Consider the following 19,945-nt stretch of genomic DNA (forward strand, 5'->3'; position numbering starts at 1 on the left):
AAACTTTAAAGAACCAAGACCCTAGACAGAATATAAAACGATTCCGTTGAACCCACCACATACCTTGTAGAAGGATGCTAAGAAAAAGTTATGAGAAATTAAAGTGCGCATGGAGGCATATAGAAAACGTTTATCTGCGCACTCTGCGATCAAATGGAGAAGTTAAAAGAAGGTAGATATCGTGAAACAGTGTATAGGGCTTAAAAGTATGCATATGTGGGTTCGTAGGAAAGAAGGCTAATTTGACATTTTCGTATAAAATATTGTCCTCTTGTCGCGTGAAATTCGAGAAAATCTGGAGGTTTCTGTAATTACCTCCATGAACTTCGTCCCGAGCACACGAGAACAGTTTATACGACGTGTTATCAAAAAGTAACGCAAATGTTTTTCTAAAATAATATTCATTTATTTATTGATCAACATCAAATTTGTACCCTTCAAAGTAATCCCCCTTAGACATAATACACTAGTGCCAACGCTGGCAAAAAAAGAGAGTACTATCGTGGTTCTCTTCAGCCTCGAGAATAGAAAGACGTCGCAGGGGAACACGTCCGGCGAATACGATGGCTAAGGCAAAATAACGGTTTAGTTTTCTGTCCAAAAATCACGAACAAGCATTATGATGTGAGCGGGAGCACTATTGTGACGCAATTTCCACGAGTGGTTTTGCCACAATTCTGGCCGCTTTCTTCGGTTTGCTTCACGCAAACTGTGCATAACTTCGAGATAGTATTCCTTACTGACCGTACGACCATAAAATAGGAACTCACGATGCACTATACGGTTGCACTCGAAGAAAACAGTGAGAACAACTCTCATATGTGATGGAACTTGCAAATTTTTCTTCAGGCAGTTTCCATTGGGAAGATTGGGCCTTAGTTTCGATGTCATATCCGTTTATTCATGTTTCATCACCTTTTATAACCTTGTTTATAAGTTCCGGATCGTAGTCGACTTCATTCAGCAATTTCTGAGCAATGTATACGCGACGTCTTTATGGTCGAAATTCAAAACTTTCTAAACAAACTTGGCTGTTACACGTTTCATGCCCATAAGATCCGAAAAAAATTTCCTCGAGTAATTCAAAGTATATTGGACATCATCAGCAACCCCTCTGAAGTTGATTCGGCGATCTTCCAGAACCATTTTCTTTACTTCTTCCAGATTGTCGTCAGTGATTGAAATCAATGTCTTCTCCACTATTTTTGGATCGTTTATACCACTCCTAAGCTCTTGTCTCAATCGTTGCGTATTCGCCAAAATCTACGGTCAGCATTTCGAATGCAGTGCTGCACTTTAAATAATTGTCTGATCTACCTTCTTCAAAGATGGTTCAAATGGCTCTGAGCGGTATGGGACTTAACAGCGGAGGTCATCAGTCCCCTAGGACTTGGAACTATTTAAACCTAACTAACCTAAGGGCATCACACACATCGATGCCCGAGGCAGGATTCGAACCTGCGACCGTAGCGGTCGCGCGGTTCCGGACTGAAGCGCCTAGAACTGCTCGGCCACTTCGGCCGGCCACCTTCTTCGAAAGTACAGATGCTCAGCGCACTCGAAAACACGTATAATAACAATAACATAAATATTCGAAACAGCTCAAAATGCAAACGTGCGATAGTAACATGTGAACCAACAAGATTAAAAAATTTGAAAATCGGTTGGATAAACCCTAAAAAATGAAAAAATCACGTTACTTTTTAATCACACCTCGTACAAGGGCATCGTTGCGAGAAGTTTTGTTATCCGATAAAAACATCGGTGGACACATGAGTCTAGGATAACCACTAAGGGAGATCCTAACAGAGGTGTTAAAACATCGAGTTTGGAGGAATTTGATGAGGAATATGATGCCACCAAATAGCCTAGAAGATACGACCTTCAACGACAGATGTCGCAACAGTTTGCGAACCACGGAGAAACTAGTACGGACCTAAGTACGCAAGCAATCGTTCGCCGAGCCAGCTCTCCGAGGAAATTCTAGGGCGCAACGCACGCTGCGTGGCCCACCCAAACGTCCTCTTTGTCGTTTCCAGATGTGCCGGCGTGTCCCGGAGAGGCCGGCGGCGCGTTATCGGCGGCGCACACAGCTGGATCTGGGAGCAGCCGGAAGCAGAAAGCCAGAGAGGGCCGGCGGCAGGAAGCAGGCGCAACAGGCGACCGGGCCGCGTCGCGGGGGTGGAACGACAAAGACGCGGGGGCGGAGGGACAAAGACGCGGGGGCGGAGAAGGCGGAGGCGCCGGCGAGTCGCCGCGGCGCGCGCTGCACCGAGGGGCTTCGTCGTAATCGAGTTAGCAGCGACGGCGGCGGCGGCGGCGGCGGCGACGGCAGTGGGCTATTTTGTTTGCGGGCTAATCTAATTAGCCATGTTCCATCCCGGCCGATCAAAGAGCGGTCTGCGTCGCGGGCCACGCCCGTCCGCGGCCGACGGCGCGCCACGACGCTTCCGGCACACTCCTCCTGGCGCCGGCCACAAAAAGACTTAACAGCTGCCGGCACCTTCGTGTGCACCACAGCAACTGCTCGCATCTCTCTGCTACCTCCAAAAAATATATTTACCTAATTAATCCTTTATTTCTTTGCATACACCTGTCTTTAATCCCGGTAAACACTAAATTCCCAGCGCTCCAGTACGGCAGAACGCCTTAGAGGAGTGAAACAAAATAAAACAGCGCATTAATAAAGTAGAATACCGGTCGGAAATTGTTTCGACAGGAGCGGAAACGTCGCAGCTGTGTTACGCTGATCCAGATGATTTCCTTCGCTGCCTAAGGAGAACAGAATAGCGCTGGGTGTATCACATTGGAACGTGAAAACATGTTGATCCATCGCCGCCTATCCATCATAAGGGGCTAACTGTCGCAGGGCTCCGCTACCGGAATCTCTTGACGAAGTTAAGGGGGCTGTGAAGAGCATGCCTTGCGGGAAACTGTCCGAGGCTTCACTTTTCGCTTCTGCGGAAGACACAGTCACACATGCCGTTCGTGTGGACTGCCATATTCTGACTAACTATGGTCGGTTGTGGAAGACGTTCTTGAATGAAGAGGAGGTGTTTTTCGAGCCAAAACGCGGACTTCTAGGACCACCGCTGGGGAAAGTGTGACACACTTAAGGGTGAACACGTAAAGAAAGACTAGTACGACCTCCATGTTTCGTGGTCGCAGCTTGATTTTTTCTAGAGGTGACTATTTAAAAATTTCGTGATTACCCCATTGTAAATACCGCGACTGAATACAACAACAAAACTCACAGACTGAAGGTGATCACATCAACAAAAATGAATCGACAAAACGTTAAATTTAATGCAGACGCAACAAATTCGATAAAAGACACCTTACACAGAGAGACTTTCACCGATATAAATTATCTTTCGCATGCAACAGCGCTCATCGCTGTCGCGACAGAAAATGGAATGGATGTGGCAAAATTTTGGTCAAAGACTGTATGACATATTAACTGTGCACCTATGTACGTTTCTGACACGAGAGTGAATAAAAGCCCTCATCGCACGAAATATTAACAATCGGTCCGAATTTTTCATTACACCTCGCTGACGTTCTTATGCATGTACAATAGCTCTGTCGCATCATCTCTCTTAACTGGCCACGGTAAGTATCTTAATATGTGCATCATTCAGAGCAAACTGTACGCACCTCACAGTTGCACATACAGAACTCTACCTAATACTTTGCAGTGAGTTCTTAATGACGCAAATTATAAGCACTTTGTTTCAGATACCTGCATATGTGATGAGTTGCAAAGAAAGAAAGATTTGAGATTAGCGTCCTGTTGCCGACAACGTCACTAGGGTCGGTCTACAATCTTAGAGGAGGAGGCGGGTGGGAAAGGAAATTGGCCTTGCCCTTTCGACATGCCTTAAGCGACTTACGTATATCGCATGAAACCTAAATATAGGCGAACGGACGAGATTTTTTAAGTTCTCCCACAGTACGAGTTCAGTATGATGAGTTAGATACGTAACAATACCGACAACGAGATCTTACAACAGCTCTAGAACCGCGCTGCTGCTACGGTCACAGGTTCGAATCTTGCCTCGGGCATGGATGTGTGTGATGTCATTAGGTTAGGTAGGTTTAAGTAGTTCTAAGTCTAGGGGACTGAGAACCTCAGATGTTAAGTCCCATCGTGCTTAGAGCCATTTGAACCATTTTTTGAACAACTCTAGATGGACAGAAAGCCATATATTATGCGTGATTAAGACATACAGTATTTAAAAAATTTTTAAAGACATTACACATGGTGAGTCGTCCTTATTTTTAATTGGCAGACATCGCTGGGTAAGTTAAATTTTTAAGCCTCTGTTTCTCAGAATACATAATGTTAACACTGCAATCGCGTTGTTAGCACACTAAAAGTATTTTTCGAGGTGTGCTTAACTCATAAAAATACTAGTAACGGTGTGTGAAACTTCAGAAAAAGGCAAATATGGAAATAATCACGTCATAAAAAATGATCTGTATTTAATAAAATATAACATAAGGAGTTCCTTAATACTATTTCCAGCGACGGACATGGACCAAGTAAATCACCTTTTTTTGTCCAACTGAACCAAAAGCGTACGCCCTGCAGTTGGGTGCACTTTACGCTAAAAGCCAACGAAAACAATTACAGTAATATTTATCTCCATGCACTCAGTACGTAACAAATGTGATTTTTCGGTTTTTAGGTACAAAACACTGAATATACTATACTAACAGTATACGATAAAACAGTCTGCAATGACGACACTGCATAAATATTTTGTGTATTTTGGAACTATGCTGCATCTTATTTTATGTAAACACTAGGTACACTATCAGTAGTTACGATACAATCGTCTGCAGTGACAACGCATAAATATCTTTCCTTCGTCTATTTTGGAGCCCATGCTGCACCTCATACAACGTACATTTCATTGCGTTTTTTGTGTTTTTTTTTACTTGAAACTAGATGTTTGTGCAATCCAGTTTCGAAATGCTGAATCTTTAGATGTGTAAAAACAAGAGAGGGAAACTGATTAACAGAACTTACCAAACAGGGTTCCAGAAATGGTTTGCTGCATTTCTGAAAATAATCCAAAACGGAATATACCATTTATTTTACGAATAAATATTCTGCCAGCTCAAGGTGCACATGTTTCGTGACACATACGTAAACAGTACAGAAATATAATAAATGAAACTCCTTGTTTAGATTAAATGTTTTCTGCTGTTAACACGTCCCAAAATGCATTCTCAACTAACAGCTCGTTTATTCGCGACTGTAGGCTGTTATACCATACATCTTATGAGACTGTCCAAATCACGGGTTAAGAGACAACCACGAACAAAGGACAGCGACAATCTCAGCATGATAAAGCCGAGTCAGTGCGGCACCTGTAAAGCTCGGTCTTATTATTTTGCCATTCACTTGCATTACAGTGGCTATGCCCTGCTCCGCGGATTGTCCCGGCAAACTACATTTTTAACTTTTCCGAAACTTTAACTGAAGATTACGAATAACACTTTTATAAGAAAGAATAACTGCTCATGTATCTAACAGAAAAAAATCCAGTTTATCACTAACTCCAAGACAGCAGTTAGCAGAGTTCTTCCCTAAGGTCTTCACCAGAGTTTATGTATGTACACGAAACCAATGAAAATCTTGTTGGTAGTGTGAAGTGCGATGCCCATCCTTTGTACGCTACCTTGCAGAAATTGTAGTGGATGTTAAAATGATACAACAGAAGAATTTTCGGTGAAAATGTTATCTGAGCAATTAACTCTAAAATATTCCCGATAACTGCGTTTTCAAGACAGCATCCGGTGACGCTCCCAATGGCGTTCGCTGTTAATAAATTCCTCATAGGCTATCTAAGAAAGAATCGCACACACCAAGAAACGGGATTCTTCAGTGTTAGTTGGTACACAATTAACGTACTGTTCTGTAATTTTCACGTTCACAAGATCACAGGTGCAGTTCATAAAGTAAATAGAAAAGGGTCAACCGCAGTATGAATCCTGAGATAGCGACACACACACACACACACACACACACACACACACACACACACACACACTAACGTCAACGTACTTACCTCAAAGTATATAAATTGAGTGAGAACGCAGCTATACATTTTTGTGATGACAAAATATTTATTTTCTCAACAGAAGACGTAAAAACGTAAAAAAATTAAAAAATGAGAAGTAACATTCCTTGTCAATGGGGCCCTAAAGCCTCGCTTTACGGCAACGTCACGAAATGTTTTGTACGTAAAAGTTGTTCACCATACTATGCGATGTTCAATAATAAAATCATTAACCTACGAAGAATTATAATGTACTGATTCGTAAAATATTGGATGAATTATTCATCAATATTGACCAAAAACTGAAAATCTGTGATACTAAAATTATAGTCATATCCGTGGTTCCCTCTCACACCTAACCCCATCAAACATTCAATTCTTTCCGGATATTTCTTCAACTGCTTCTCAATCAGTTTGGCACCACTTTCCGTTTTTGCTTCCACAGCCTCGTACAGCCTCGTATTCACTTCTTACCGATTTTAGAGAATACAAGATTGGCCTAATGGCGCCAGGCAGAAATAAAAAACAAGGGTCTTGTGCTGACTAAAAGAAAGAGAGAGGAACTAGGTTATGGTTCACTAGCTTCGCGGCATATATTCCCGGACAAAAATTACAGAAGGAAGAGGAACATTCGAAACGCTTATAAAGTTTGAAAAATTGTGTCCTGTCCTGGTACAATTGAGATCTAATTTCAGATAATCAAAATTTTCTAACATCGTCACAACGCCTGAAATCGAACCAGACCGTTGTATGCTCATATGAACGACTGCTCTCTGCATTCCAGAGTTTCAGTCTTTCATATTAATATTGGACACATACCGAAATAAATATCTGCACCACTATTCGCGAGGCTTCAGAATGGTTTCATTAGTTCATTCCGTGCAAGGAAGAGGAGACAGATAATGCGGCACAGAAATGCGAGCTATTCTATGTAGCACGAAGGTTGTCGCGGAAACTCAGAGAGGCTTGCAGATGGACAGAATCGTTCCTGTCATTAATAGTTACAGAAAGTTCTTGGCTAAATGGCTCTGAGCACTATGGGACTCAACTGCTGAGGTCATTAGTCCCCTAGAACTTAGAACTAGTTAAACCTAACCAACCTAAGGACATCACAAACATCCATGCCCGAGGCAGGATTCGAACCTGCGACCGTAGCGGTCTTGCAGTTCCAGACTGCAGCGCCTGTAACCGCACGGCCACTTCGGCCGGCCTACAGAAAGTTCTATAAAGTTATTGGTCACTAAAAAGGAGAGGGCTGCTGCTTTGCTGATGTGGGATGAACCCATTAGTTTATGTAGGTTTTTTTCACTTTATATTAATGTGTGTGACGCACGTTAATTTCTGATACTAGAGGAGACGACGCTTGTGCGCAGCTACGAGGTGGACACTTCATACCCGCTTTCCTGAGGAAGAAGGGAGAAGAAAGCCTCAATTTATGGCGCAGAGTGGGTGTTCCAAAGTAATAAAACTGCCGTTAGCAGGTTGTGGGAGGGAGTATTTGTTTAGTTCCTGGAGGCTCGAGGTTCCGAGTCCCGCTAAGTCAAGAGATTAGTGGAAGGACTAACTTTCAAGAAGCTCTCGAACGACAGCAGAAAGGACGCTGAAAAGAGAACTAGATTTCATGTTTATTAAATTAGGGTGACGACGGTAGCATTCGTAACGTGGCTAACAAGTCCAGTGAGGTCAGACGAATGAACAAGTTAAATTTTTACATCTTCGGTAGAACTGCTGAAGTGGTCTTCAGTCCGAAGACTGGTCTGTTACAGCAGTCCATGCTACTCTTATCACGTGCAAGCCCGTTCATCGCCGCTTAGTTAAATCTATATCCCTTTGAATCTGCTTACTACAGTCAAGCCTCGGTCCCCCCTACACGATTCTTACCCGGCCAATTTTTTTTTTTTTCCATTACCACACTGACGATTCCTTGATACGTCAGGATGTGTCTTGTCAACTGATCCCTCCTTTTGGTCATGTTGTGCCATAAATTTCTTGCCACCGCCATGTTTTTTTCGCACCTTCGCATTAACTATTCGATCAACCTATCTAACCTGCACCATTTTTCACAGCTTTTATTCTCTTCCAATCTGAAGTGTTTACCGTTCAGATTTCACTTCGGTAGAGGGATGAACGCCAGACCACTACCTCTTTTCACAAACGCTCTTCTTGCTATGCCCACTGCCCAAATAGAAAAAGGCTAACCCGACTACTCTTCGTGTCTTATTTCCTAATCTAATTCCTTTACTACTGCCTAATTTAAATCAACTACAATCGATTACCCTCGCTTTACTTTTGTTGACTGTCGTCTTACAAACTCATTTTAAGAACGTATTTGTTCTGGTTTATCGATCTTCAAGTCGATTTACATAATTACAAATTCATCGGCAACCTAAACAACTCACCAAATTTCTGCTGAATGTCTTTAAGCCTTCTTCATGGGGAATTCGTAAATAACAACTGTAACGCTATGAGCACTAAAAACAAGGCATACTACGAGACACGCGCCGTTACTGTGCTACGACACAGAGGAAATAGAAATAAATGAGCGGGAAGAAATTGCGATTATAAGAAGACTGCAGTGGCGCGATACATTGTGAGCGGCAAGGCAGTAGCGTCAGCGAGCGCCGGCGGAGACGCGGCTCGGCGGCGGCAGCTTTTTTAAAACGCGCGGCTCGGAGGCGGCAGGTGGCGGGGCGGTGGGTGGGCTGGCCGCGGCCGACACGTGCTCCGAAAAACACGTGCCGCACCGCGCCGCGGCACCCCGCGCCGACGCCTTGACGACCCGCACACGTGGCCGCGGGGGCCGAGTCCCGGCGCCGGGGACTGTTCACAGTGCCACTCACGTAGCACGCTACTTGGTTAGACGTCCTTATACCGTAGTCACTGAAACGATCTGAAGAACTGTCACCTCTCAGTTCCCTTCTCACTGCACGCTCGTAACGGTAAGCGATTCGATTGGAGGATGGTCACGACACAGGTCTGAACTCCGTCTGAAATGTAACTCCGTCTGAAATGTAAACTTGCATTCGGGAAATACATTTTGTGATCTATTAGAATACGGATAACGTGAAAACAATGTTTACGCGTGTTCCGCCTCTCGTAGAAAAATATACGACATACGAAAACGCTCTGCATGCGTCGGAAGAAATGATGAGAGACATGTAGCGAGACGATGAGACTGATCACCATTAACACGCGATTGACAGCTCACTGTTCCTTGTCCTTGAAGATCAACGAAAATGTCTGCCACTGTGAAAACAATTGGAAGACGGAGGAGACTGAAAAAATATCGTACGAAAATCAGCAAACACTCTACTTCCTACGATTAAACAAAATTAGTTTTCAAATAATTTCTAGTCTCTTACGAATTATAATGCCTAAAATGATGAACTGCAATTAAGTTGTACGTTAACAGTCAATGATTTCCAGTATCTTACGAGCACACCTCCCTGATTATAATGGCTGGACAATACAAAAAGCTTAATTACAACAAAAAGGAAATGGCCAACGAGAAATTGGCATTAATGAACGGCATCTGTCACAAATGTTCGTAGTTTAACGAAAACCATTGCAACTTTGTGCCACTTTCCATTGTTAGGTAGCCCCATCTTAGGCGGAGATTGTGTTATATACATTGTATCTGCGGCAATATTAATCAAATGATTAGCCACAGTAGTATTAGAAAATTGTTTAAATCTCGTGTTGCATACTGCTCTACACGAAAATTCACTGGAACTATCAACCCGTTGGTATACGCAAAAGAAAACCTTACCATATATATATTGTAAGAATTTGAACGGAGATGCAGTTCACTTCAGTCACACAAGTAGATATGAATACTCCTCTGCAATGTTTTCCTTGTTACTAAGCAACGAATTTTTGCGAGATTCTGGTGTACGTTTTCGTCTTACCTGTTGTTGGAGTAGATGAAAAAGGCATTTGTTACTACTCTAACAAGGTCTGGACATTCTTAAGAAAGAATTCTCGTAACGTAGCGTCCATGGTTACAAATTTTAAACAAATATTGCCCCCTAAATAATTGTACTATACGCACCATTTTTAAACTGGGACATTGTTTGCAGGTAATGGCTGTCATTGGAACATAAGGAAAATAAATATCCGACGTAACGGAGGTTGCGGTATTAGATAACGGGTCTGATAAGAGCGGTATATTCTGCATATTGTTAGGAGACACTGAAGAGAGAGATAACGTACGACAGCCTCACAACAGTCAGCTATAAAAGGATTTTACATCGGGACACACTGTTGTTTCTCGCATTATCGAATTCCAATATAGAATTTGAAATCCAGAGCGTACACAACATCACCAGACACGCAACAGCTTTTCTGATGTTTCATTTGCTAACTGATTTGCAGTTACTGCTCCTTTATAAAGAAGTAACAAACACAACTGAGCCTTCTTCGTATTCAATTATTGAATAAAATAATTAAAAAAACACTAAATATTCACCGGTAATCACTAACAAACTATTAACTGTTTTGTCGCGGATTCTTCACTCTGTCCGATGAGGTGGACACAAAGCGAACCGTCCAGTTATTTAAAAATCGAGCAGGGAGCTAAATTTGAATGCCGAATTGCTTAAGGAACGTGCCAAATAATAGTGTGTCATCCTAGGATTAGGTAGCTTGGCTCGGTTCTACATTCACAACACATGCCGTAAGTAGTCTGCCGTTTAAGCGTTAGAGGAAGGGAAGTGTCGTGCAGGACAGTGTTGTTTGGCCAGTGCTAGTCGACGCCAGCGTCTATAACTCCTTCGCTGATAAGATGGCGACGCAGTTGTCTATGTAGTGAGCAAGGGAAGGATCGGACAGAAGTGAACACAGGTTCGACAACAGATAGTGAAGAAAGCGTGGACTCACCCGCTCCTCCTCGCGTATCATCTCAGCGATGCCGGGCTTGATCTCGAGGTCCTCGGGGTGCGGGGCGGTCTGCGCCTGCGGCGGCGGCGGCGGGGGCGGCAGCGGCAGCCCCGGCTCTGGCCCCAGCGTGGGGCCGGGGGGCGGCGGCTGCTGCTGCGGCGGCTGCGGGGGCGGCTGCTGCGGCGCCAGCGGCTGCTGGGCCGGCGCCTGCGGCTGCGGCTGCGCCTGCGGGGGGAGTGGCACGTCGTCTAGAAGCTCGGCGGCCGCCACCACCGCCGGCGTCGACGGGCTGTCCTCGGGGCTGGACACGGAGCTGCGCTCGCCGGCCGACGTCCGCCGCCGCTTCTTGGCCTGCGTCGGGTGCGTGTGCGCGCCGCGCTGCCCCGGCGAGGACGCCAGGCAGCCTTCGGCGGACAGGTCCCACGGCTTCTTGCAGGCGGCCGCGTGCGCCAGCGACGTCGGCGTCGCCGGTGGCTGCGGCGTCGAGGACGGAGATACCGAACCGGCGCCGCCCGGCGCGTCGCCGCCTCCGCCGCCACCGTGATGGTGGTGGTGGTGATGCGGTGGCGTCGACGCGCCGTTCGCCTCCGGTTCGCAGCTTCCAGAGCTGCCTCCGCCCCCGCCGCCGCCTCCGCCGCCACCGCCGCCGCCGCTGCCCACGTCCGCCAGGCCGCGGATCTTGAGCGACTCTGCCACTTTGAGCAGTGGGCCTATCTGCTCTTGCGACACGTTGATCTCGCCCTTGTACATGAATTCGACGGCGGCTTTCAGTTCGGGCCACTTGATGTCCTTCAGGATGACGATGGGGTGCTGACAGGGGTTGTCGAAGAAGAGCGCCTGGAAGTACGGGCTGCAAGCCGACAACACCATCTTGTGCGCCTTGACGCTGTGTCCCTCGCAGGCCAGCGTCACGTCCACGAACGACTCGCTTTGCAGCAACTGGTCGAAGACGTTGGTCAGGTTGCTCTGGTAATTATTCCAGCGCAAGCAGAACTGCTGCGGCGGCTGCTGCATCGTCGTGGCTTCTGTCAGACGGTTCCGTGCGTGGGATGACGACGACGACGAGCGCAGTCCGCACCCGACCGGCAAAAAAACACAAGCACACGCGCAACAGTGATGCGGTCGAGCCGCGCACGAACAGAGTCTGGTGCTACAACTATGTGCTGTGCGAGCAGAGTCCGATGCAGAGTCTGTTTATCGAGAGCCAGAGAGTCCAGGCCGGCGAGCGTGCCACTCCACCTCCGCCGAGTTCGCGCGCGCGGTACGGACTGGCGGCGTTGTCGCGCCTGCCGGCGCTGCGTGGCGCGCCCCCCACCACAGCCGGACACATGGTCGATTCTCGCGCGCTCCGCGCTCCTTGCCCCTCCCCGAGGCACCCCTTCCCCTCCCCGCGGCCCACGGTGGCGAGCGGGGCAGCCCCCCCTTCCCTGGCGCCGCCGACCAGCACGCCCCCTACCGACCACCCCTCTACGCCGACGCCACCGCCTCCCGCCCCCACCGTCATCATTTATTTATATAAAATGTACATGTAATACGGGGGTGTGAAATGAGAGGATGTCTGTCATACATAATGCATGATGATGCTCTGGGCCTATTGATTTATTGATGAAGGAAGGAAACCGAGGCAAAGGCAGGACTAGCGGCAGCAGCGGTGGTGTCAAGCAGGGCACGGCTACCGAGTGCGAACTGGAGTGCACGTGCAAACTCAACTTTTGCTCATCTGACAAAATATTGCTTCCACTAATTTACTCTCTGTCTCTGCGGCTCTGCGATAGCTTTTGAGGAAGTGTTTTAAGATCTGTGCCCAATCAGTACCCAATCCAACGTTTAAATAGTGCCTCGCTTCCCAAATTATTTTCTCTATCGACATACGAAAAGCTAAAGGAATCATTTTATTGCATTTTACAGCCACCATCGGGTTACACAAACAATTTCTAGCGGTTTCGACCTCTCAGCAAGTCTTCAGATGATTTGACGAGTTATTGCGCGATGTATTAAAATTTTCTTGATATGGATGAATTGATATTCGTTATCTAACGACAGATTTAAAAAGAGAATGTTGGGCACAGCTCCAATAACGTACTATATTTACATTCGGAGAGCCCATCAAACTATAATACTCAGCGGTGCAGTCAAAGTTTAAGACATGAAATAAATAATAGCAGCGCATTTCATTAGAGAGTTAATGCTACAATTTGCATAGTAATAAAGCTATAAATAATAACTACAATTATAATAACAGGTATAATAATTGTCAAGAATAAATGTATAATAATGTCACGTTTAATAACACTGTCTCCAGCAACAGGAGTAATGTCCTTCTAATGCAAACACCTGGCATCAGTACACAAGAAACTTTTCTGATCCGGGCAAGAATAAGAAATAACATGTCAAAGTCAGCGTATGAAATGCAAGAGGAAAAAAGAAAAAAGATAAAACAGTGCCACGAGCAAAGCATGGATAGTGTTAACGATGTGGCTGAGATATCAGTTAACTGTTGAACAGTAGAAAAACAGCTGGGGTGTGCCGAGGGGATAACTACGGTAAAAGTTGAAGCCTTATTTTCCTCTTCTATGCAGGATTGTTTTGGATAAAACGAACATTGCTGGGTGGTTTGTTCCAGAATAAGGTGAAGGAGATGAAGTAAGATTTAATGATGTCATAGGCACAGCCAAGTGATTACAAATTTATCTTGTACTTTAGTGCTCCTGATATCTTCAGTGAATTGTCCTTATTACAAAATCTAGTGACACAATAAAATGAAATTGTCCACAACTTACGCAGAAAGCGAAATTTTACAACAAATTACGTCTCCAGCAAAAACTGAGTTTTGTAAATGACGTAACTAACATTACTGAAAATGAGTAATTTTCTACATAAATATATTCTTCTGTTGTTTGCTGCCAGTTATACTGAGTTGCAACACATTATACGCAGGTGCTGTATTTCAACCATCACGTGTTCCAACAAACTTTTCTGAAGACCTGAAGATGACAGCTACAACCGTCGAAACCGGTTGTCGACAATAAAGACTAATTTATGCGATTTTGGATAGTGAAAGTTTTTTCCCAGGTAAAAGGTTACAGGATCTGTACAACATACGGGCACACAAAGGAAGCGATAAAAATTGTTTTTATACATCATCTCGATTTGTGTCAATTGATTCCTTTTAGACTTCGTGATGATATATGTTTCATCAACAATCATGCTGTGATAAGCGTTATTCCGAGCTGTAGTTACTAACCGGTTAAGTTCCATATCTACTTCATTATTTATTGCAGAACGACAGAAGGCCTTTCTGTACTGAGGTGGATGGTATGGTGCTTCAGGAACAGTGATGTCGGCGAAAGATGTACGGTTGTTCCAAAATCTTGTCTAGGATTATTCATAGTAAAGGAAAGCTCTACGAAATTAATAATATTACCCTTGTGCAGTTGGATTTTGAAGGTAATTTTATTATTATTTCACTAAAGGCATCCGAAAATTAGTAAGTTTTTTGTTGTGAGCCACAACTTTTATCATGTGGATTTTGTTTCTGTACAGCGCAACTCAAGTTTTATACTCTCTCTGTACCGCTTAGACAGGAATCTCTCTAATTTTACTTGCACTGTCTTTTCGCGAGATATACGTAGGAGGAGACAAGACATTTGTTGACTCCTCTAGGAACGTACGTTCTCGAAGCTTTAACAGTAAACCGCACGTGTTGCAGAACGCCTCTTTTGCAGCGTTTGAAACGCAGGCACGGTAGCTCACCGTGTTCGGTCAGAGGGCTGCTCGCCCTCTGTAATAAAAAAATGGAATCAACGATCAACTTGAACGGATGTCTTGTGACGTCCGCGCAGACCAAACGTAGTTGGTTGATCGTCTCCATGCCGCTTTCGCGCTTACTAAATAAAACTACAATGGACGCACTACTTTTGGGTTTTCTCTATTTCCTCTATCAATTCTGCCTGGTGCGGATCCCATACCGACGAATAATACTTACGTAGACTCAATAGAAGCGACGGGATTGGTGACGTGAATTTCGAAGTTCGTTTTGTTCATCGTTTCTTACTCACTGGTGCCCTCTGAAGCTCTGCTAGCATTTCAGATACCCATCGTCATTTCATAACTGCAAAGCAATATACGCTCAGACTTTTGACTGTACCCGAGCATAATACGGAAAATTTCCGTCTCCTTCGCCATTCATCCATACTGCTCTAGAACGAAGTATCCAGTAACCTGCATGTTATCCAAAAACAAGAGATTAAACCTTCAACTATCACTGGCATAATTCAACCCTCAGCACGGCCTGTTATCCTCCTCCTTCCTAGTAAACTCAGCCCTATCATTTTTCTCTCTCCTTCCTACTAGCCAACTCCTTCTACAGATTTCATTCCTCATGTAGTGCTGTCTTACATTTAGTCAGTTATTTAGTATGTGTCCCACATATTTCTATAGCTTCAAAGAGTTTTAAGAAGATGGCGTACTCTAGGACTGTCGCCGGATGCGGTACTGTGCGAATCACAGTTTCTATTTCAAAAGCACTACTTCACTGAGACTACTATTTATACATTTACTGAGCACATAACAAAATCTTTAAATGAAATATCAACAGGTGGGATCTTTTGTGATTCATCGAAGGCATCTTATTGTGTCAGTCACTCTTAGTAGAGAATTTAACTTTTTGTAGATACATACTCGTAGTTCAGCACATGTCTGGTTTAGTTGTTGTTCAAGATACTGGATACAGGCTGTTCGAGTAATACAAAATAGGAAGGCGGGAGGTACAGCATCTGCATGGGCAGAAATATTCTAATTATCGGGGAGGCACAAAGTTCAGTCATTTGCTAACTACTGTTTTGCTTTGTGTTTATGATGTAAAAGAATATTTGAATCTGAAAGCAGAAATAGTCCTGTATGCAGATGACACAAGCATTCTTGTGATGCCCAGCATAGAAGCATTACCAGAGAAAATAATAAATGATGTTTGTGTGAAAGTTACTTTTTGGGTCTTTACGAGTGTGCTATTTTTAATCTTAGAAAAAGCACAGCTTATACAGTTTTGGACTGCCAAAAATATCCCACTTCCTATTAACCTAGTACATAAACAAGGAAAAAAATAAATAAAAAGTGTAGAAAGTCCTACATTCTTAGTTCTGCGTATTGATGAAAATTTAAACTGGAAAAACCATGTAGTAGATCTCTTAAAACGTTTAGGTTCGTCTACTTTTCTTTTCCCATAGGAATAACTGCCAACTTCGGGCATACAGAAGTTAGTAATTAACATGTCATGTTAGTACGTTACTCCCATTCAACATGATTATTATTCTTTTGAGAAAATTATTTAACACAATTTTAATAACGGACATTATAGTGATACTTATGTTTATTACTATTATTATTATTATTATTAAAGCCAATGAGTTCACTATGCTGGATTTCGTATTTTATCCCTAGTTGGCACTTCTCAAGCGTGTAGGACTGTGTGATATACAGCACAGTGTATAATTCGCGCGAATCTCACTAAAGTGGCTTTATGTAGTTAGCAGACGGATCTTTTATCAATGGCAAAGGCTTTCAAGTGTCCACGAGATCATTTGGTATAGCTCCCAATGTGACGAGAACCACTTTCGCTGGTTTACGCCTGAGCCACAGTAGTTCGATTTTTAAGTCTGGCAAGTTTCCAAGTTGTTTCTCGTGACTCTGCTGTCATCTGGGATAGCAACGTCAATGACACAACACTTTATTTTTCTCCACAATTGTGATGTCTTGTTCATTATATTCCAGTTTTCGATCATTCTGAATTCCCACGGCAGTGACAAACTTGTATTCTACAATTTTTTCTGACTTGTTGTCCCATCAGTTGCTTGAAACCGGCAGATAGCAATTTTGGCATAAATTCCAAAGAATAATTTGTGTCATATCATTATGCCCCTGTTTGTCATCAGTCTGAGCGAAATTTTTACAATATTTTTGCAAGATAGGTCAACTGTTTTCTCAGCTTCTTTGTAGAATATGCACATAGGGTCTTCTGTTGATTTCTCGATTGTGGCTTGGATAGCGTTGGTTCTGTTACCTTGTTACTGTGCAGCAAAAATCAGTTCTTCAGTTTCCTTCTTTAAGGTTCCGTTGGTCAGGCAAGACCAGATCTTTTCTTTATCTGGTTTGCTTTTAATATCGTCAAAAACATGTCCCTGCAATGCTTTATTGCGCAGGCTGTTAAGCCCTGCATTGGAGCTTCGTTTTCCGGTATTGATTCTTGGTTTGCTCTACTTTCAGAAGCTTTCGGTTGTGGACTTGAATCAGAGCTGATTCCACTGTGTGTATCATGTAATCACTCCTGCATTTCCATCACTGCTAGGAAAATATTTCAGTGATTCTTTCTTTCATAGTAATTTTTAATTAGCGTTATTGAAATATTTAAGTAAAAATTTTAATAAACTGGAAATAAAATGACTAAGAACATGGAGTTATACGGCAACAAACCTGTAATACCATTTGTTTTTGACTACATATGCACGTAACCATCATTGTCAGTTCATTACTGTTTCGATTACTATTCCGATTCCAGTTCCGACTCCTGTCCTGTGATTGCTGTTATTACTGTTGTTGCGATTGCTAATATTGCGTGTTGTGTAAAGTGAAGTACTGAAAATATACAAAGTTATTTTAAAAAGCGTACCGATCATTTTACGAAAGTAGTACCCCCACCAAGTCGGCGTAATTTTCATCATCTAAATATAGAGTTTCAGAGACTCGACTTTATTTGAAGATAAAAAAGACAGATTCTTTGCTGGTTAGGACTGATGGTTTGTGATATTTGACGTTAAATGGAATTAAGTGAAAAGTAAGATACGAAATTAACTGCGTTTTACGGTGAACATTTGCGAAAGTTAATAGTATTGATATCGATCTTCATGTGTTAGTATAAATTTCAGGACTGCAGACTGTTAGAATCTCTTGTCGGACGTAAACCTTGCGATAGCTAGAAGTTTTTGATATCTTGTTAATGAATATGTTTTGGCCTACCTAAAGAAAAACGAAAACAGGAAAGACAACAATAATTAAAAAACAGAATCAGTAGCGCAGGCCTGATAATTACGGGACACAGCCCGTTCTGTAGCCTGTGTAATAAGCAGTCCATTAGTATCGCACGCCGTTACTATAAACTAAATTTAAACGAGCTGTGTTTTCTTGAAGCGCGGTGTTGGTTCGTAATCTGTGTTCTCATACTTGGCCAGAGTATAATAGCTGAATTGAAGCTTCGTCGCCGTTTTATTCAAATAAAACAATATAAGAACTAGCATACTCCTGCACACTGCGCACGATTTACGTGGACATCTGCACACGCGACTACGTCACAGCCCTAGAGAATATCTACAGTCCAGATAAGACCACACAATCCAGCACCAGTTTCATTGTCCTCCACGCCTTCTTTCTTGGCCCATTACGGTTTGTCGGACAACGCTCACACGATGAAGCGCGTGGTGAATTGTCGTCCGCTTTTTGTTTTTCTGTCCCGATTATATAGCTCTTCTTTTGTTCAGTTCAAAACGCCTGCATTATATCTGATGACAGGTATGGCAAGGACACTGAATGCCTTTGATGGTATTGCCGCCATTCAGTTTGCTTTCAAAATTTTTTCTTGTACTTTGTGTGTACTCTTTGGACACCATACTGTTTACATGCCGCGGCACAATGTTATCCAATAGCAAAATGCCTGGCATTTGTAGACCTCTGGCTGGTTCCACTGGATGGCTTGTCCATTTGGTATTTCGATGCCCTCTCTTTCTGAAATTTTGCCATTTTTTTTTAGTACCAGTCCAGTGTGGCGGGTGTGCTATGTCTGGTTAGAAGTAACACAAGATCTGAATGGCTTAATCTCGTCGGGTAACAACGTCTGTTCACCTATCGAAAGGCTCGTGTAAGCTCTTCCAGAGAAAGATAACAACGTCCACCCGTAGGTTTTTTCAACTTCGGGAACAAGTCGAAGTCTGGTGGATTCATGTCCTGGATGTAGCGAGGATGCAGCAACATTTCCCATCCGTATTCGCGCAGTTTTTGGGCTACAACGTTGCCGATATGAGAGCGAATATTGTCGTGGAGAAAGAGTAGCCCAACTGAGGTCGGGTTTAGTGCATTATTCTGCGCAGGTTTTGCGTGAAGTTACGATGATTCAGTGCTGTGAGACTTGTTCCACACCGGGCTTTGTGTGTCATGACGATTTCTTGGCGATCATAAGCAAAAATCATCATTTGCTTGAGCTTTGATTGAGCGCGTCAGAAGTTCTTCCGACGTGGAGAATCTGAAGTTCTCCAATCACTGGACTGTGATTTCAACTAAGGTTCCGAGTCTCTAAAACACGTTTCATCGACAGCAACAACTCGACACAAGAATCTGTAACCTTTGAGCAAGGTTGCAATGTCCAGTCGTGTCCGCTGCTCTTCAGCAGTCAAACAGTGTGGGAACCATCTCGTAGGAATTTCTCGATTTTCAAATTGTTTGCCAGAATACGGAATACTGATGTTGGAGGAACTCCTCACAAGTCTCAGTGCTATCTCCTTCAAGAGTATCTGGCACAAGTTTCACATTTCGTTCACCTGGTGACGTTTTGGCCTCCCGGACCCTTGATTTTCGTCTATGCTCATACGACTACCACGGAAACGATTAACCCACCGTGAAACTGTACTACGGTTCATTGTAACAAATTTCACTTAACGCACTATGGATTTCTGCCGGGTTTTTGCCGTGCAAAGTTTGGATCTTGATGTACGACCTCTGGTCTTCAACTGTCACAATACCCGAGACCCTCGCAGGGTCCATTCCTACCTGTCGCTAATTTTGTTACAGCACACAGCGAACAAACAAACAAAAGTGATTCTTCTTCAAGCTCCCAACCATATCTGACGTAATTTTCATTGTTCTTGCATCAAACAGTCCACAGTAATATCAACTTGCGTATTATTTTTGAAATGTCCCTCGTATATGATGTACACAGATTCATCTTTGCATTG

General features: G+C 43.7%; 2 protein-coding genes across 2 annotated transcripts in view; both read right to left on the minus strand.

Annotated features, from left to right (window-relative positions):
* The window catches only part of LOC124614075 (protein bric-a-brac 1-like), an 843,081-nt gene extending 832,028 nt beyond the window's left edge, over window positions 1–11,053 (minus strand). Inside the window, exon 1 of the mRNA XM_047142912.1 lies at window positions 10,950–11,053. Coding sequence (XP_046998868.1) covers window positions 10,950–10,970 — 21 coding nt within the window. The 5' untranslated portion in view covers window positions 10,971–11,053. The remainder of the gene's footprint in view (window positions 1–10,949) is intronic.
* Window positions 11,054–11,197: 144 nt separating this feature from the next.
* On the minus strand, window positions 11,198–12,201 carry LOC124613710 (protein bric-a-brac 2-like). The gene is made up of 3 exons (XM_047142429.1): window positions 11,528–12,201; window positions 11,281–11,476; window positions 11,198–11,204 (listed from the first exon to the last, which is right to left on the minus strand). The coding sequence occupies exons 1-3, from the start codon at window positions 11,961–11,963 to the stop codon at window positions 11,198–11,200; spliced, it is 639 nt and encodes a 212-aa protein (XP_046998385.1). The 5' UTR covers window positions 11,964–12,201.
* Between the last annotated feature and the right edge of the window lie 7,744 nt (window positions 12,202–19,945).

Source organism: Schistocerca americana, chromosome 4, assembly GCF_021461395.2.
Source record: "Schistocerca americana isolate TAMUIC-IGC-003095 chromosome 4, iqSchAmer2.1, whole genome shotgun sequence".
In the NCBI taxonomy this organism is placed as follows: domain Eukaryota; kingdom Metazoa; phylum Arthropoda; class Insecta; order Orthoptera; family Acrididae; genus Schistocerca; species Schistocerca americana.